Genomic DNA, 20,662 nt, shown 5'->3' with positions numbered 1-20,662 from the left:
ACTTCTTTTTTTTCTGTGTGTGTGTCAAAAACATCCATTAGTTGTACGTCAGGAAATGCTTTTGCTGCCCTACACTCACCCCAATCAACTGCTATGTGTTTTACAGTACGACAACTGTACATTTCTTATCTGTCATGACTTTTTCTCAAGGAAAAGCGAAGCAGTTCAGTAAATGAGGCAACCTTTTTTTTTTTTTTTTTCTGTCCAGCAAGACAAAGCTTTCTTGCTTTAATTGGCACTCTACTTATGGGGAATAAAGGAAGAAGCAGTCACCGTGCGTCTCTTCATGCAAGGCTTCGTGGAACCAACTCGTTGGGATTGGGATGTTGACGACAAAGAATATTTAAAAAAAAAATATTTGAGTCAAGGGAGGACAAAAATATAGAGCTGGTAGAAATACAGTAGGATGTCTTGATGATACTTAAATTAAATAATGAAAAATTATTAATTAAATAAAGAAATAATTAATTGAATAATCACTAGTTAATAAATAATAATAATAAATAATTAATACTTAAATAATTTTCCCTGCTTCTCTCAGCAACTTCACAAAAATGGTGTGCAAAAAGTTTGAATGGATTTTATCAGGCAAAAATCGATCCGATTAAATGCTCAATTTTGAATTGCGGTTTAAAGGATGCCAGCAGCGTTGGAGTTGTTTACTGCCGCTGTTAACTATTTTACAAGTGCATCACAAGGTCAAATGTGTTTCGTGACAGAAAGTTTTGAAAAGGTTTTGCTGGGGGAGTTTTGTGAAGCGATTCATACAATCAACAAGTTGGTGCGAGGTGACATAAGACCTATGCAGGCCACAGAAAACATCATTCAATTTCTCAAGGTGAATACATGTCAGTGGGACATCTATGCATACAAACTCGATTCCATTGCGCCAAAGTGGTAAATAGCAAAGCTAATCATATAGTTCACAAAACCAAAAGCACAAATGGAACACACTTTTCGGGTGCCCGACATTCTTTTTACAAAAATGTAAACACATCTCTCTGCTTTACAGTTTCCAAATGGATCAACATGTTATTTCAAAAGGTCGATCTATTACCACCAGTTACTATTTTTAGCACAAAGGTCAAATACTGTTTTATTTAGGTAAGTGTGTTTTGAGATTTGATGTTTACACTGAATGTATTAAAATAAAAATATCTGAAATATCACAGTGAAAATCCAACACTACAGTGATTCTTACATGTACACAAAATCTTTTTAACTATAAGGTTACAAGCATCCCTCAAATGTGCCCGTGGTGTTTTGGTTCTTGAAACGGACAAAATATTGGTGCGTTTTCAAACGAGTGGAAGGCAGGCTGTTCCCTGAGCAAAGCTACAGCTGACTCAGACACTCCAACCCCTCAGCCCCAAATCACACAGCAACGTTATCTGCCAGAGGGGCTGGGGGGGGAGAAAAAAAAAAATTCAAGGATGCACATCAAAGTTCAGTCTCTGGAGCATTTGCGCTCACATACTGCTGAGATTATGGCTCCATCTATGCACACAAACACGTCCATAGAATTGCTGATTGCTTATGATCACACCATAATATGAATCATAATGAAAGCTTATTAGCACTCGCCATCACTGGCAGCGTTCCAGGGGAACTTTGACTCCGACGCACGCTGTGGAGAGGCCTTGAGCATCTACACGCTCGCCACGTGTCGGTTGATCTGACCTGACCATCAGACCTGAGGGAGAATTAGAGGGATTCCACTGAATGTCAGAATCATGTTTTTCACTTTTTATTGCCAGCTTTTCTCTTGAACAGAGAGCTCAGCCTCGGCAGAAACAAATGAGTGCATTTGAGAGAATTTTCCAGCTTATACAAACTCATCCATCTAAAATGAGCGTCCATTTTGTTGGCAGGCTCGACATGTCAGGCGTGAAGTCATTTCTCCAGAGCAGGGAATCAAAGGGATTTTGAAAACATTTTACATGATCTGCAAATTAGATGAGACAAGCTGGTTATTTTGACGGGCATCTGTTGCTTGGTTGTAATCTTAATTCATTCATCAGGAAAATAAATCAGAGTCTTCGACACGAATGCAATTTGCAGAACACGTGAATTAAAAAATTCAACATGCGTGTGTGTGTGTGCATTAAATGTTGTCTCAAAGGCAATAAATAATCATAAGAGGAAGGACGCACAGACAATATTAGTTTTCATTATGTAAATCTCGGATGGGGCTCATTCTCATGTTGCGTGACGGTCACGTTGTCGTTTCTTGAATGATGTGTACAAATAAGATAACTGAAATGAAAAACAGAAAGTGTCAAAGTCAAGGCCCGGGGGGCCAGATACGGCCTGCCGCATCATTTGAGGTGGCCCGCAAAGACAAATTGTGCATCGAGTTCATAGGTCAATTCCAAAATTTCAAATTGTTTTCACTTTTAAAAAATAGATATATTGCTAGCAATTTTTATTACCATTTTTTTAAAATAATTTTTATTTTTGAATATTTGATTTCTTTTTTTTAAATATTTGAACAATTTTTATTAGTCTCTATTTTGAAAACTAGTTATCAGTTTGTTGTGTAGCCTGTACTATATAAACAATACAATTATTTGGAATTTTAATGGAAACTATGATGCGGCCCACGACAAAAAACAAGTTTGACACCCCTGGTGTAGTACAAATAGTGACACTAAGGCTTCCCAAACTAAATATTCAACTATATATTCAAATGAGATGGTCTGCTTTTCATCTGTGTTCCATTGTCTGTAAAAGTTTTAGAAAAAGTGCAGGATAACGGGAGAATACACACACACACACACACGTACGCGGCATGTGCAGCACACGCTTTGTTAGGATGCCACTGTCTGTTCCTCTCCAACTGAGATGCAGCTGCCAGTTGAACAACTCTCAACAAGTATCGACTCCAACTGAAAAATACACTATCACAAAAAAAGAAAGAATGGCTCACGTTTCCGAACGGTGCCAAAATAATGAAGCTTTCATACGCCGTTTGAGGGGCAAGCGCACATTGGATCCATGGCCACATTCGGTCGCTTTGTGAGGATTAAATTTGACTGTCATGCTGGATATATCTGAAAAATGGCTGTGAGTGTGCATGAACACAAGGTTGTCCTCGGTGGAAGTCCGCTGAAAAGGTTTAAAACTGATTATGGGATGTAAATGTCACGGAGTTAATTTCAACTTTTTGCGATGGGTGGGAAAAGTTTCTTTTGGAGAAAGAAGGGGAGTTAGGGTTAGGGTTAGGGTTTGCCTGTCAAAAAAAAAAAAAAGAATCCAGGTGTTCTCACAACTCTGCAAGTGCATGCTAAAATTTTTTGATTATGCTTTATTATGGAGCTAATGTGCATGTGAGGACTGAAATAAAATCGGTAAATATGGGTTGATAAACGGTGCATTCGTTTGAAGTGTAACGAGTAAAAAGGCCAAAAATTATATTTAGAATACTGATTTGAGAGCCCGCAAAGAAAACACAGCTGTTGAGTTGCTTCAGAAGCACAGCCTGATTGTTGGCAGTCAAGTCGCATTCGCACTGGCAGGAGCCGGCGCCACAGGGTGACTGACCCCCGGCGCGAGACAAACATGGAACGCCGCCACGGTCCTTAGCAGCGAACAACTCCTAATCGGGGACGGAATGGCCTCGGCCCACGAGCTTTGCCGCCGGCTTTCCTCGGCGACATTTTGTCATTAATTGCTCAAAACATTTCATTTCAGCTCGCATTATGCCAGTTTTTATTGCAATCTCAGAGTTGCTACCAACATTAACACATCCAGAAATCATATTCACTTGCTAATTAACTCACATAGTGCCATTGACGGTTATACACGTCAAAGATATGAACAGCGAATGAGTTATGGACGCAAAGATGCGCGATAGTTCAAGTGTTCTACTCGACAGTTCCAATGGCAGCAACGCAACACACTCAAGCCACTCAAGTCTCATCTTTGAGCCCTTTAGTAGAGATTCGCATTGTGCAAACACTCGGGAGAGGATTTCTTCTTTCCATCATAGTGTCCCATTTTCAGATATTTTTAGCAGATTGACAATCTGTCACAAAGATCACGATAGCTTCATCTTTCTTAAACAGGGCAATCTAGTGGCTCTCGTCTTCACAAGAATTCAATCTAACAAAATAGCTTTGGTGTGGGAAGGATTTCCCTCATGGGTTTCACAGAGTTGGCTTGGCAGAGGAAAATTTAAAGTCAAGACCAATTCTGGAAACAGGAAGTGAGAATCAATATAAAGCTAATGACGCTCATTTGTCAGATTTTCGGTATTACAGGCCGACATTGGTGTCATATCAGGCGGGGCGCTGAGGAAATTAGACGGGATCTTGTTCATTCTTTCCCAAAGTCAAACTTAATTGCTTATGACAAGCATTTGTAAAGCAAAGAGCGAGACTTTGGTTTATCAGCTTGCCGACACAGATGCATGCGTGCAAGCGGACTGACGCGTCAGAGGAAAAAAATAAAATAACGCCGGCTAATCATCTGAATCAGCGGTTCTTGAACCATTTTAAACGTACCCGTTGAGCCCACAGGAAGACTAAATGAGTTCATCAAAATCTGGTGTGATATGAGAACGGCGAGGAATTCTCCTTTTTATTTTTTTTAAGTGTTACTTTACTGATTGAGGTAACAAGAAAAACATCGACAAACATCACAGCGGGGCAGAGAAACAAAAACGGAGGCCAAACAATTCCGCTAGCGTACCGCAACTGTGATCAAAGCTGAACAAGACGCACAAATACACCTGCCGGAACAGATGGCGCCGGCCCCATTTCACAAGAGAGAAGCCAAGTAGCGTGCAAACAGGTAGACAGGGAACAAGGAGGGATAATAGCCAAGAGTTGCTGGCTTACCAGCTTGATCTTTGCACTACTGAGAGAAGAGAGCAAAGACCCGTCCCTGGGATATTATTAGTTTACCAACAGCCGCATTGTGGATCTGAACCCCGTGTCGAGGATCTCCTGCTTCGGTGCTGCCAGATCAGCAGGATTCCGGCACCCGGGTCCCTCGTCTTTGTTGCGGCCTTTCTACCTCAGAAGTAAAAAGGAAAAACTTGAGGAGATAGAGAAGTGGAAAAAAAAAAAATACACAGCTCAGACTCTCAGAAGTCCAATTTAGTAGATGTCGAGAGTAAAAGTCTTGAGAAGAGCGGAGCGTTTTTTGGCAGTGACGCACTGAGCAATTACAACAATTCTTCTTTCAGAGGAGTAAACTCTGAGATGCTGTCGGGAGAGGAATTGATGACTTCTCGTCTTTTTTGGTATCCGGTCGCCTAAATCTGATGTGAAAAATCTAAAGAATGTAATAGCAAACAAAGATGCTGCCGGTTTCGTTGGGAACAAAGAAAAGACTTTGATGGAAAATCTGAGGTAAAGCAACAATTTTGTTTTTGAGATCGGTTTGAGAGTCAATATAAATATATTTTTTTTTGACTAATCAACATAAAAAATTTTAGACATTGCTTAGAGCTTTCCAAGGCTCCAATTGGACAGGGGAAAAAAAACCCAGGCTGTTCTTTTTAAAATACATGCACATGAAATGGGAATCACTGTTCAGATTCGTGTTCCCTGCTTGTTCAGAGTTTCGTGCACGTCTCGGATGTTCACCACATTTTGTGATTGGTTGTTAAAGAATCAAGCACTCATAAAAACGTCCGAAGAGTCTTAACTCACGTCAGATAAGAATACGGCAAAGAATATTTTTTTTCAGCTGTCACTTATCAAATTAACTTCAATCATTGTTTTGCATTCTGAACCGCAAATGTTTATGAATAATGATAAGGGAGCTGGGGTGCAAACAAAACAAAAGAACAAAGTACATATGACTTTTAAAAAAAACAGCTCACACCGCAAAACTGCTAATATCTTGTGAATCTTAATCTACATTTTGCAGCATTTTATTTTTGTTCACCTCCTTCACTGGAGGTAGCTGGTATCCCATGCTGAAATTTAAATATTCAGTAAAACCTCGTTAAATATCGCATTAGCGGCGAAAAGTCGGAAATGAGAGCTTGGGCCGTGTACAAAGTCAAACTTGAGTGCACCATTTGCGTTTTGACTCTTAGCCTTGGTCTACCTGCTCCAAAAAATGGAGATGCCCTCTGTGTTTATGAGGACTCAGAATGACGTACAAACAACTCAAGAAGCATCCGAGCAGCGGTAAGCCTGTAAATTATTTTTGGCAAGACAAATGACAAACGTGATATGAAGGACAAAGCAACGGATCGTTCCTGTTTTTAGCCTACTCGACAGTCTAAGTGACACGATCAACAGTAGATGACAAATGATACCGCCAGAGGACTGGAAAATTAGAAAAATAAATTGTGACGGAGAATTACACAGCTTGATGTGAGGAGGCTATTATAAATGTTCCCTTTACGACTCAAGGGGAAGGAAATAGTGACAAATCGGATGGGCTTTTTTTTTTTTTTTTTGAAACCTTGCGGAGGAATCCTCAGATGCTTTTTAACTTCAGCTCCAATCAAAGAGGCCCAGATTGCAATCTGCTTCACAATATGTTTTGTCCTCCTTTATTAGGACTGTAGATAAACCTCATGGCTGCGACACAGGCCTGCGAGTAATGAAGGCTCCCCGAGTGGAACGGAATCCAACTCCCTTATGCTCTCTGTCTCAATTTGCTGATTTTTTTTTTTTTTTCCAGGAAGCAAAATGATTTGCCAAAGTCAAAGAATAGATGAAAAAGTGGGACATTCGTTACATTGGGTCCGAAAAGTGCAAAGGCTTTTAATTCAATTAAATGTATTTAATATTATATTTATTATAATATTTAATCAATTTAATTAATTGATTAAAAAAACATTATTTAATTAAGACATTTTCAGTCACCTCATCAAAAGACCTCGTGAGATTTTTCTCGAAAATACGTTTGCTCAAGTTAAACAAAACTCCCTTTATGAAGTCAAATAAAGAATTAAAATAAAAACACCCACACACTGATTGGTGAAATTAAAATATGAGATAAATATTTTCCTCCCAACCAACTTTGATGAAGTTCTATCTCTTTTAAAACCAATAAATGAAGATGGCTCCGACAGTTCCAATCAACTGAGCATGATTGTATTTGCAAGGGAATCATCCCCGATGCAATTATTATGTTTGATTTCAACGGACTGCGCATTAGCGTCGCAATTAGCAAACGTTAACCCAAAAAGAAGCGTTACTTTGTTTCAGGGGGGGAAGCAGACAATGACAGCATCTGTCACACAGCCAACTATTTTATTGCAAATTGGAATATAAAAGGAAGCATTTAATATCAGGATTGAATAAGCAGCAATTAACATTTTTATTTGCAAATCACGGACAGTAGTTTAAGACATAATTAGTAATGCTTGGGTATAAACATTTGGCTAAAAACATGGGCAAATACATTTTACTGTCAAACAATCTCTAAGCATGTCCCTTGAAAAGTTACAATCATATATCGGGTTACACATAGTAAGTAGAAAAAAAACGTTTTAAATATAGAAAACCGAACACGCAACATGAGGAAAATACAAAAATTAGCCCATAAGAGACAACTGGTCCACGAGTTAGATTTTAAATGCTAAAATCAAATAATTCTGTGGCGATGTATCCTATTGTAGTGCTAATATCTTGTATGATTTCCAACTTAATTCTTTTGAAAGCCTGCTGAACAAATGTTATTCATGAGATAATACAAATTTGCATGAATGTAAGATAAATACCGGAAAACTGAATAACATTTGAAAGTGCTAAGTTGTTTGACGTTAACGTTTTTGGACAACAAAAACTGCAATTTCAGGTCAGGTTTAATATTTACAAAGACACCAAACTTGTGTCTTTTTTGATATACTTTCAGCCACAATTTGGTCGAAGAGTTTTAATTCTGTGAAGCTTCTTCAAAAGATTCACTTCTTAAGATGATACGTGTGTGCAAACTATAAAGCCAATATTTGGTTGTATCGCGACTCCTACAAGGCCCTGAGTTTCGCTAACAGAGCTTGCACATCAGACGGGCCGCCGGCGCTGGAGTGCACGGCTCCGCTGGATGGCGTCTGAGAGGCCAGAGGCTCGCCTTCATCCCTTCTCTTGATCTCTATAGGTTTGGGATCTTCCCTCACCGCCGCTCTTTCTGACGCAGAAGTGTGCCCCGGGGTGTTCTTGTACCTGTGTGCCGTTTCGGAACGTAGCGCAGATTTGAACGGTGCTGCTGCTGCTGCTGCTGAAGCCGCTTGGCTGTCAGATTCTTTGGTGGGCGGAGCCTTCGCCGCCGCAGAAACGGCATGGACGTTTTGGCGACTGCGAGAACGGAGTAAAATCGCCTTCTTGTTTTCTGTAAGGGGAGGGGGTGAGTAAACAAAACAGTGAGCAAAAGTGTATGATGTAAGGTTGTGGAATAGGGCTGGGCAATAATTCAAAACCAATAGAATATCCCAATAGAATTAAAGGTTAATTAAAAATGGTCATAGTTGTTTCAACTGCTTTTAATTTAATGTAAATATTTATTTTATTTAAATTAATTTAATGTAAATATTCTACTTTAAAATAAGTGAAATTCAGCTCTTTTTCTAGTCTTTATTTGGAAGAGTAAAATTGATCGACTGATACGACGGTGATACTTTTGAACCATATTGCCCAGCCCTATTGTAGAAATTTATGAGCAGCACGATTGTTAGACGATTGCAAGCAAAGGAACTTGATTAAATTATAAGCAAAGAAAACAACATTAAAGTTGTCAGTGTGGCAAACAAATGATGAGGAGAAGCGAGGTAGGGGGGGGGGGCACTTAAATCACAAGAAGCAAAGTGAACATCCACATTGGAGCTGTTTGTTTGTGGGATGCAAACACACAAAGATGAAACACACATATTTATCTTCCAGTCATGTTTTCTTTCCTCATCAATGATGTCCATCCGACAACTCGCTGGGTTCACCATCATTATCTGTTCAACTTCCCCCACGATGGGTCTCGTCACCCCCCTCCCTGGTCCTCGCCCTCCCCGGCCCCTCCCATCTGCTTTCACAGTGTTGAGAACAGTCAGTCAGTGAGCAAATCAGAGCCGCGTCGTGAATTATTATCCCTGTGAGTGGAGCTTGGACTTCATCATCAGTATGTGCATGCTGGCGGGAGAGGGCCAATCCATATTCATGCGACCTTGAGCGGGAGACGGCGAAGGTACGGCGGGAGCGCCGACACCGCCGCATTTAAAGTTTCCCCGAACGCGGGACGTCTGGCAAAGAGGAGTCAGACACAGCGGAGCAGAACAGAACAGGCCGCTCTGTCAGCCAATCGGTAATGAGCTTGGAGCGTGGCCAGTCAGTCATGACAGTGTGTTTTATGGGCACGCTGACGAATGACAAGCAAAGTCCCTGAACACAAACTCTGACAAATAAATAAGGATATAGGGAGAGTACAGAGGAGACCAGACAAGATGGAGCAGACTGAGAAAATTAAGCAAAGTAAGCCTTCGATCACAGGTGACACAATTGCACGACGCCGTTGGAAAAAAAAGGACAATGTTATTTCATTCAACCGTGACTTACCGCTATCGAAAAGCCAAAAGTCGTTTCATAATTCCATTCTTTCTCCTTCTGACATTTCCCCTAGCGACTGCTTTCTCGCTCGAGGTGTGAGCAATGCCTCGTAAACACGAATTTGTCGCCAAACACACTCAGCGCTAATGTGAAAATTGGCTACGGTGATATCGGTAAATTGCCTTTTAACTTCCAACATCCTGCTGCTGATAGAATGCCAATCATCTTAGAGAGTAGTGACAAAATATTGCCAGTTCTTTTCCAAAACTAAGGTATGATTCCAAACAAATTCAGATTCATATATGACAGGCCTGATGAGATATTGATTCCAGTATATTGAGATCACGATTAGCTCTTATGTACCGTTCCTATTTTTTATCTGATGGTCGTTAAGCCATCAAGTATTAAAGTAGCGAACATGATCAAAGTGCTCTCGGGTTCACTTTCTCCTCACGCTTTCCTTTCAGTGACATGCTCGCTCACCCGTCCTCTGAAGTCAAATAGCTTCTCAATGTTTGCCTTCATAGAGGCTGTAAAGCGAGGCGGAAAGATGTGAAGCGTGTGTCATCGCCCGCTTGCTAATTTCATCCGAAAGCTGACACTAAAAGTCAAGCGCGAGTCGGCGGCGGATAACCGTTCGGACCGAGACTCGCGAGTGTTTAACCGCGATGGGGCAAAAGTATTGACGCGTCCGCTTTAATCAATAAATAATCAGGCGAGAGTTAGGGCTTCCCCTGAATTCCAATTCTTGAGTTCAGCAAGACATTTAGGAGGAGACGGAGAAGGATATAATGTCTGGCCGGGCTCCTGATGAGCTTCATGAACTCAAGTAATGATTGTACTGCTTAATCTGCCAATCAGGGGCTGGATCAGACAACTTTGTTCCTGACGCTTTGTAATTATCAGGATCGTTTAGAGTCTCGCAACTGTGAGAAAGGTTTTGGGGAAAACACAAAGCAGGCTTAGATCGGTCGGTTCGGAAGAAGACCGTTGAGTTGTATTCATAGCAGTTGGCGAGTTATTTGAATTATGATTTTTTTTTTTTTAAAGCGATTAAATGTGACACTAAAAGACTACGATTCAAAGTGTAATGGCAGCTTGGCAATTTCACACTTATACCAAAGGTCATTCCTTGGGAAGTCGAGTAGCTCTTGATCGTATTACGCCACTTATTGCGGATGTCGATTGCAAGTCGGATCTCGGAACGTTTCAGTCAACATCTTGCTGCTGTTTTCATTTGTCCACTCGTGTCAACGATATCTAATAAAAAATATCTATGGTGGTAGCTAAAGTGTTTTTCTCAACTTTGCCGGGCCATGTTGGTTATAGAACAAGGATATTTTTTTTTTTATAAAAGAAAAGAAAGATAAACATGCTCATATGTTTGGTAAGATACAAAAGGCCCTGTCCATTTTTTTTTTCCCTCACTCTGCAAATAGCTGCGAGGAAGAATCCACATTTCCCCTCCTCATCAGATCATTTGCCACATCAAACAAGATGCAGATGAGCCTTTCCTCTCACCACTCTCACACTCGCCGTCTCTTCGCTCTTATGAAGTTTGCAGTATTTGATCATACGCAGAAGAAAGTAGTCAGACACTTATAAGAAGATGCCGTTTCTCCCCGTGGAGTGATTGACACAACAAGTTAAAGCTAAAGGGATCAAACCTAGCATACGCACCTCGGCTGCTGCGACACTGCGGCTTATTCATCTTGTCTTTCATTTGCCCACGACATGACATTAAATGGCTGAAAAAGGTTTTATTTTTCATTATTTATGTCTTCAATTAATTGTCTGGTTAATCGGTTGACAGATTTTTTTCTCCTGCCAAATATTGGAACCAGGATCAGTCCAAACAAAAACAACACAATTTTCCCGATTAATCGTTTTCCAGATTCTTTTCTCCTTGCCAAATATTGGAACCAGGATCGGTACAAACAAAAATAACAAAATAAATCGGTATCAGGTGGGCACGAGTTCAAAGCACGTCTGACATTTTCGGTCGGACGCATTCAAGAAAACATCACTAAGTAACATTACTGGAAGAGGACGGTGTCGCTCCCAAAACAAAGGGGGAACCTCGAGAATATGAAAGGGCTGACTTGAAAGTCCGTCAAGTCTTGCGCCCTTCGGTGAACCCAAACCGCTGTGGGCTGCACTGAAGCATGACATTGGGTTTGCACGCTTTGGTGCATCCAACAATGCCTCAAAAGTCTACCCGGTTCCCCACCACACTGGCTTCTTCTCAACAGAATTAATTTTACAAAATAATACTGTGCAAAATTTCTAATTATTGCAAAACCTGATACAATAAGAGTAACTGGACCGTTATTGGCGTATTTTACACCCTAACCAAACTTAACACGAGCACAAAAATCGTCTTAACAAAGATCGGTTACATTTGGAGATTGCGTTATTTATTGCGAGTGTCCGCAATCTTCCACAAAGTGTCGCTTTGAGAGACAAATTGCATTACTTTGTATTTGAGGAACTGTTTTCAATGTAGTTTCACAAAGAATAAATCGAAAGATGAATAAAACGCACGCAAATCCTCGAATCAACTCACTTTGCGAAGGACGCGTTCATTTAGTGGTAACACAAAAAAAACCAGGGGGGGTACACTGATAATCTGAGATGTCAATTAGCGAGGCTAATTTGTAAAAATGCATTCACTCAAGGCAAAACTCACTGTTTTGAAATGCAGCCGGCAATTAAAAGACATTAGAAAGAAGAGAAACACCTGGCAGATGGCTCTTAATCGACTCACTAGAATGACACGAGGGCTAATGGACTGAGAATGTATACTCATAGTAGGACGGCATTACTTGCAAAAGGTCTCTTCTCCTTCCATCTCGCCCACAGACTCACATGTTCACCTTTTCTATTAAGCTCTGATAAAATATTGCCAGTGTAGTTCACAGCTGCCGGCTTGAATTAAACATATCTGGGCTTTGGGGCTCTGCTACCTGTTGTTATTTATGTGGTAAATATCCCCATCAGTGAGCGTGTCAATACATATTCAACACAACAGCAGACAGCCATTTTCTCTGCCGTTGTAAGCTGGGAAAAAGGGAAAAAAAATACTGTTAATACATTTGCAATTATGTGATAATGAAACCCTTTTTTCCTCTTTTAAACAAGTCTGTGGTGGCTGGTTAGTGGTTTCTTAATAAGGATGGAGACTTTATTTTTTTTCTTAAAAAAAAAAGGCCCTAAAGTGTAAATAACAGTTATATTGTCTACTTAAATGGAAATGCGAGTAAATAAGTAAGGCTCCTATAGATGTTTGAGTTTTTTTGCCATTGTTTTCAGTGCCACTTGAGCGGTTGTGTTTAACACTCAGGCTGCTTGACAGATCTCAACATGCAAGGCCAGTACTGCCAAACAGACTTATGTATTCCAAACGGCCTGGAGTCATGCTCTATATTTCATTGAAGTTGAATATTTAAAAAGATCAACCCACTCAAAACCCTATAAAACCTATCGTTCTGGGGCCTGGCGTCCTAAAAATAAAATCGCATCTGCCATATCGCATTACAGACGGCCACATCGGCCCCATCTCTTCGGCAGTTTGCTCTCCGTTCCCCTCGCTTTCTGACAAAAGCCATCTGGTAACCAGCCTGTCTCCGTCAACACAGAGTTTGCCCTCTTTCTCTGTCAAACAACTTTGCACTTTTTCCTGCCTTCCTTCTCATTTGGTTCCCTTTTCCTTTGTTTACTTTAATAGTGGTACTGTAACACCCTGGCTACGATCTATCTATCTATCTATCTATCCATCCATCTATCCATCTATCCATCTATCCATCTATCCATCTATCCATCTATCCATCTATCCATCTATCCATCTATCTATCTATCTATCTATCTATCTATCCATCTATCCATCTATCCATCTATCCATCTATCTATCTATCTATCTATCTATCTATCTATCTATCTATCTATCTATCCATCTATCCATCTATCCATCTATCCATCTATCCATCTATCTATCTATCTATCTATCTATCTATCTATCCATCTATCCATCTATCTATCTATCTATCCATCCATCTATCCATCCATCTATCCATCCATCTATCCATCTATCCATCCATCTATCCATCCATCTATCCATCTATCCATCTATCCATCCATCTATCCATCTATCCATCCATCTATCCATCTATCCATCTATCCATCTATCCATCTATCCATCTATCCATCTATCCATCTATCTATCTATCTATCTATCTATCTATCTATCTATCTATCTATCTATCTATCTATCTATCTATCTATCTATCTATCCATCTATCCATCTATCCATCTATCTATCTATCCACCTGTCCACCTGTCCACCTGTCCACCTGTCCGTCTGCCTATGTAGCTATGTCCGTCTTTCTGTCTATCTGCCTGTATCTGTCCGTCCGTCAATACACACAATCACACACACACACAATCACACCCACGCAATCACACACACACTAACGCACACACACTAACACACGCACACACACACTTTGTATGTGTGACCCAATTTCCACTTTAAATGGGTGTAATTGTATTTTCGTACTGTTAATTGATGCGAGGATCATTTTCATCATGCGAGCCCGATGTTTTGAATTATTACGTAGGACACAATTCTGGAAACTTTAATTGCACTGATAGTTGAAAAAGAAGAGATACTCGTCTGGAATACCCAATACAGATCAGAACAAAAGGGCCTCACAATATTATACGCTGCCTGAGACATCACCAAATGCTTAATTTATGCCCACTTGAGCTCATATATAATCTACGATGAATAAACATGACAAACACATGCGCAAGCCTGTGGGCATGAGCATGTATGCCCATTTAGCAGCCTTTGGAAAATGTGATCAAATCAAGGCATATCAGCATTAAAACGAAGAAGGAATGAAAAGCGAGGTCCAAGATTTTTTGCATAACTGATGGGATGTCTCACTGATAAATCAAACAGATTACATTAACATAATATCGAAAGACGTTTAAGTTCTGACCGGTTAGGGGTTGACCCAATAACGGTGGTGGTTGGTACAAAAGAGTTGAAAGGTCAGATATGGTTCGGTTAGAAGTCTTCATTGTGAATTTGCCGTGGATCAAAATCCATAGAAAGTGAAAACTCGTAATATATGAAGAGCAAATGACAACCGTGCTACAGAAAGTGGCAGGGCTAATGTGATTTGCACCGGTTCTAAGCGAAATGGATAAGTGGTGGCCAAAGCGACAGGATTTTCACTGTAGCAGGGAAACATTCGTTTTTTTTCCATGCAAATTTTCATTTAATGCAAAAATCTGAAAAGTTTACCCAGGAAAACATTCAACAAAAATGACGCCGACAAAGATGCACCGATGGTTCTGAGTTTGCCACCTCTCCTGGGGCTTCTCCTTTCTCAGGCCCAGCAATTAAAAACACACGCATGATTGGTCCGTGCAATTTTTTTGGGGAGGAACATAATAACATATTTACACCAGAGACACATAATTGGACGTATCCATTCCGTAATCCGTCATATTACTTCTACCCTTGCAACTGATGGCCAGTTGCGTTCAAAGAATCATTAATGGAGGCAGCAGATAAATGATGCAGGGGGGAAAAAAAAATTGTTTGGATATATATCTCAGGGGAACACATTAGCAAAATCACCTTCAAGGAAATGGAGAGGGTTGTAGTTCAACACGGCAGAAAAATGACGGGAATCCAAGGAGGGTGTCGTCGGTGCGTTTAGAATGTAGAGATGTTAATCAATAAAAAGATGAACAGTGACGTGTGACCTCCGAAGGAGAAGACGCATATCCGACTTGGGCGAGTCAATTTTGCAAATAGTTGTCAGCGCATACCCGAGGGATCACTTCCAAGCTGAGTAGAGACTTTGTTGCTGGCGGTTAAAGTAAATTAGATGCTTATGTAGAAACAATGAAAGGCTATTTTGAGAGTTTGGTTCACAAATTCAGAGTTTATTGATCAGCACGGACACCGCCGTTGAAATATATACGATTTTTAACCTAAAGCTGATTTTGAAACGGGAAAAAAATCGCTTGGGTAAACAAGACCCTTGGCATTTGCCGATGCTGACAAAGTCTCTCGAAAACGTAACGGTGACATCACACCAAATTTTTTAAACTTATTTTATCAAGGAAATATGATCAAACTTGTCAAGTTTTGATTTGCAGATAAGAGATGTGCGTTAATAGCAATTTCTGCAGAGAAGTCGAATTTCAAAAAGGGGGGGGGGGCTGATAATTTTGGTCACAAGTTAAAAAGCAACACGCAGAGTTAATCCTTTGATGCTGGCAGAAATTAGGACGACTGATGTTTTCTTTTTCTTGTTGTATTTATCAAGGCTAACAAAGGCCCGCACTACCAATTGCAGAATACACAGTGGGATACAAAAACACTGGTGGTTCGTCTAATAACGAATATACAAAAATATGTCGGACTTCTGAATATTTTGGGGCGTTTGTTTTTTTTTAGCTGTCATTCCAATTTCAATTGGGGCAATGTCTCGGAACGGCTGGAGAGGAACGTTTGGCTTCATCTGCTGTTATTTTCAGTATGTTAAGCAGTAATCAATTTTAGTTTTCCCAGAGCCGGGGAAAAGAAAATCGTTCTATCGATGCATTGAACTGATAAGAGTAGTGCATTAATTGCTGGTGTGTGCTGTTCTATTAGTCATTTCCGTTTTCTGTGTTTGATTAAATGAGCGAAGGAAACCGGCGCAATGATGGCAAAAAAAGATAATAGCGGATGAAAGGGCGTGTTTGAGATGCAAGCATATCGGCTGCCAGTTTGGCTCTGGAGCTCGGTGACCTTGTTTGCGCGATTAGAAGAACCACTGGGGCATGATTGGCTGCGTTGCATCGCTCTCCCTCTCTCCTCCTCCTCACTGTCATCTCAAATTTATCAATATGGCTCGCCTTCATTATCCTTCCCATTTCTGTATTTGTTTGGAGGCATCTGTTTATTCTAATGATTTTTTTTTTAACCGTGTGTTAATAAGAAAAACAAAAACCATTTGTAAATATCCCGGTTAATTTGAATCCATGAAAATCTATACGAAGTCTGACACATTTGTTTGAAAAGCACAAATACATTGATCAAACTGTCAAGAGGATAAACAATGTATTATAACAAAATCAAAATATATGCAAGCAAAATAAAGAATCTTAAAGATATTCAAAGCATTTCCCAGGCTCCGCCGATTGTCCGTCTTTCCAAGCAATAGCTTGCTTTTATCTGGAGCCTGTTTATCTTTCATATTAATAATACATTCAAATAATCTCGCGTCCTTCGAGACAAGGCTTTAAAAGAGCGAGCGTCTGCGTCCGACGGTGCCGAGGTCAAACGGAGAGAAGTTGGAAAGGGGCCATCGCAGCGACGGAGAGAGAGAATGAATGTGAAGACACCTGAGTCCACTCTCGCTTGCTAAATCGCTACAGTCGCAAGGACGCCGAGGTCCCGGCCAGCGAGGATTTATAGCGCAGAGGAAAAAAATGCTTAAATCCACGGGAGAATGTGTGCAGCATGGGGCCAGAGAACACCCACGCTTCAGGCTTGATCAACCCAAAGTGCCTATCTGGCACGAGGTAAATGACACAATGGAGTGGACGAGAGACGGGCACAGCCAAAACTACGCCGAATATGTCCCGTAGTGATTAGCGGCCCAAAATACAAACATTAGCAAATCCTACGATTTACAGAAATCTTTATTTTGCTTCTTGTCTACTGCCAAAACTCACAATGTGTGTGGGGGGGGGGGGGGATAGCCATGTGTCCACATAGCGAGTTCTGATCCAAATGATTCATGAAGACGAGCTGCCAGACTATCGAGAACAAACTGGCCAACACGAGTGAGTGATTATCAGTCACAGGCAGCGTTTTGGTCTTACGATTGCCTGGTCCTCGGGAATCAAGTGTCTACGCTTTTCTCAGGCTAAAAAAAGGAAGAGAAGACGCTCCATTGTAATCGGTATGGTTAATTATACGCAATACTTTCAATTAGATTTCCGACGTGTGAGCGGTTTTACTTAATGTATAATATTTTATAATAACATAAAATTCATTTATCATCGAAATGTTACTTATTTTGTAAGACAAAGTAGAATAAAATATTTCCTATACAGATAAAATATGTTGAATAAATCTGAAAGGAAGAAATTCACTTCACATTGAATGTTTTATCTGCAATCACAACCATCTGAAGGTGAACGACTCTCGTGGAATGTGTTGCATCTTTGGCATGTGTGAATAGAAAACCTGCCAAAACAAGCTGCACTTTTTTTTTTATCTTACTGTCTATCCATATTTTATTATTTGGGAGAAGTGCTATTGAGACACAGTGTAATTTCCAGTGAGTATAAATTAAGAATGATTTCAAACAGGGTAGCCAACAAGGTATGCTCTTGTTACATGCAAAGACGGGCAAATGATGAAATATGCTGCAAAATATCTTGAATGCAGTCTTACTGGATTTTTATGATTAGTACATGACTGTGACTTATTTTAAACCATTCAAAGGCTTTCAGATAAAGGTGTATCCACAAAGGTCTTGTCGAGAAAGACTTAACAAATTGAGACGCAGATACTTGATGTTGCCAGTAGGGTATTTTCAGTGTGTTAGAGGTAAAAGATTTGAAGTTTGGGGGGAAATCTCTGCAGATAAATATGAAAGAATTTTTTTCTCGAGATAACTTGATGAAACAATACCGGGTTTTTGGAAGCCAAGTGACTTTATCCAGGTATTGAAGTTGGAGAAGCATTGATTGATAAGTAACGCTGCTAACCTTCGGCTTCACTTGACACGGACAAAACACAAGGCGGATGCATCTGCTACTGACAATCAGAATCAATCACAGGTAATTTGATTAACAGAAAGCAAGATACAAAGTTGGAGGGAAAGGGAGGAAGGAACCGTCGTCAAAAATTAGCTACAGGTGGAGAGCGGAAATGCGGAGAACGGCAGGGGGACGAAGCAATTTGCAATACTTTCCCTCAATTATCCGATCAACTCAACAACAAGCCCGCGGATAAAGAAATAAAGTTTGGGGGAAAAAAATCATGAATTAAATTATGTTTAAACCAAGACATACTTGCTTTCTAAAAAAAATGCAATGGCACATTTCCTTATGAAGCTTATTAAATTGTCATGAGGACGACGTCAAACTTGAAGGGTTAGCGCTCCTTGAAAATACAAAAACAAAACAACCGTCAAATGGAATTGTTATCTTTTTTTTTTTCAGGTCAAGAGCAAGGGAAGGCATAGAAACATATTTTATAATGGGAGAAATCCCGTTCTGCTCTGATTTGATTTATCTCCCATTAGATCTTCCCACTGTTGCATTTAAATGCAATCCTGCTTCTTGTATGTGTGTCAAGCACTTTCACCCACTGCCTTCCCCGTGAGGCCGCGATTGTACTAGTTTGTGTTGATGTTTATTTATTGCATGCGCACCCTCAAAGATAATCATTTAAGTTTATTAAAATGAGTGTCAACTCCTTTACCCTCGTTCATCAAAGTAGGACTCTTTTAGTCATGGCAACCGGGACCAGGCAAAGACGTAATGACTTACATTTAATAAAAAAAAACATGACAAGTCGGATAAAAAAAAAAAAAAAAAAAGTCATCAACCGAGCCTGAGCGAACTGTCAATGTGTGAAGTTGAATTTGCACATGAAAAGCGCAGTGGTTTAACGTTAAGTGTTTCATTACTTGATTCCACTTCACTGCCAGGAAACGAGATCACAGACTTTTCCTTTTACTTGATCTATTTTGGTGCTCGTCATTTCGCCTATGTAACACCCCAGACAGATAATTATCCATTCCGAATGAAAAAGGTCCCGCATTTTGTCATTTCCTACCTCAAGCCGTTTTCACATTTGAGTGACAAGCTGGAAGGCCAGTGATCACAACAATTAGCTATAAGATAGCATTTCGCTATCGAGAATGGTTATTAGGATTCGCAATTTCTTTCGATGACTATTTCTCACAGGCCCTGATGAACGATAATTTGCATGTTTCATGAAACGCCAAGGAACCTTTTTTTTTTTTTTTTTAGGTCCATCTGCTTCTGACGTACAGAGGCTTCCTATAATCACTCACTATACTGATAAATCACGTCAAGCGGGCTGTAGCCCAAACACCTTCCATTGTCGGCGCTACGGCGGATGATTTACAGGCAGCCGGCACCTTCCGTCTCCAAAGCCTTCCGAGATAAGTCAGCCTTGTTCATCAACACTCTCCCATTCCAGACAGAGCCCATCCGCACTCAATTTTTTAACACGTAGTCTAGAGAGGGGGGGGGGAAATAAAGACTTATATGAAAAATGGTGATGCCATTGCCACCTCAAGTGTGGCTTCCGCTTTTCCTTTTTCCAAACAATGAAGGTATGTTTCCCATTTCCACACAGAGAAAACAAACTACATTGCTTGGTGTTATGTAAAATACTGACATATTTTTTTGTGATGGTCAAAAGCCAGTTGTGGTTGAACTTGACCACACACAATGTACACGTTATACCAGGAGCCTCTGTGTTCTGAAATATGTGTCCTACGACTTACAATTTTACTGGCCAAAGGTGCCACATACCAATAAATAAAAAGACTTAAATAGTATTTCAATGCAATATTAGGACATTACATCAGAGCCATAATTTATAATGTGACTTTTCATTCAAAAATCAATAATTTATTAGCCTGCAGCTTTGAGGGATGCCATTATTCAAAGGCAAATTAAATAGCATTTTAAATTCTGCCTGCTGAGTAAGAAATGTGCAGTTTGGTCAAAGCGGAGAGGTAGCTTTTGGTTGACAATAAGAAATACTGATTAGTGTATTGTAATATGAAAAAACATCATTTTAGATTAAAATGTAAATTAATCAGCATCTACTAAAAACAAGTGGTCCAATATTAAGCCTTTTGAAGTTATAATAACTAGGGCTGAATTATTATGGAAAATAATCTAATTGTCTTTTTCCCCCTCGTAAAATTTGTGGGGTTTTTTTCAAGGTCATTTTCAATGTTTTTTCCTCCCCTTTTGATTAATTCATCTTTATTACAATAAACTAAATATAAATTACTAATCATCTGCCTTTGTATTACCGAAATCAGTCTCTACAACACATTTTAAACTCTTATTACACAGTAACTTTAGCCCAA

At 40.0% G+C, this 20,662-nt stretch overlaps 1 protein-coding gene across 5 annotated transcripts in view; it reads right to left on the bottom strand.

Annotated features, from left to right (window-relative positions):
* Nucleotides 1-7,204: 7,204 nt before the first annotated feature.
* LOC125967184 (protein diaphanous homolog 3) overlaps nucleotides 7,205-20,662 on the bottom strand; it is a 42,699-nt gene continuing 29,241 nt past the window's right edge. For all 5 annotated transcript variants that reach the window (XM_049717966.1, XM_049717971.1, XM_049717967.1 and 2 more), the window contains one exon: nucleotides 7,205-8,301. In XM_049717966.1, the coding sequence (XP_049573923.1) occupies nucleotides 7,940-8,301 (362 nt within the window). In that variant the 3' untranslated portion in view covers nucleotides 7,205-7,939. The remainder of the gene's footprint in view (nucleotides 8,302-20,662) is intronic.

This window comes from Syngnathus scovelli, chromosome 4 (genome assembly GCF_024217435.2).
Source record: "Syngnathus scovelli strain Florida chromosome 4, RoL_Ssco_1.2, whole genome shotgun sequence".
NCBI lineage: Eukaryota > Metazoa > Chordata > Actinopteri > Syngnathiformes > Syngnathidae > Syngnathus > Syngnathus scovelli.
This window is presented reverse-complemented; position numbering and strand designations above follow the sequence as displayed.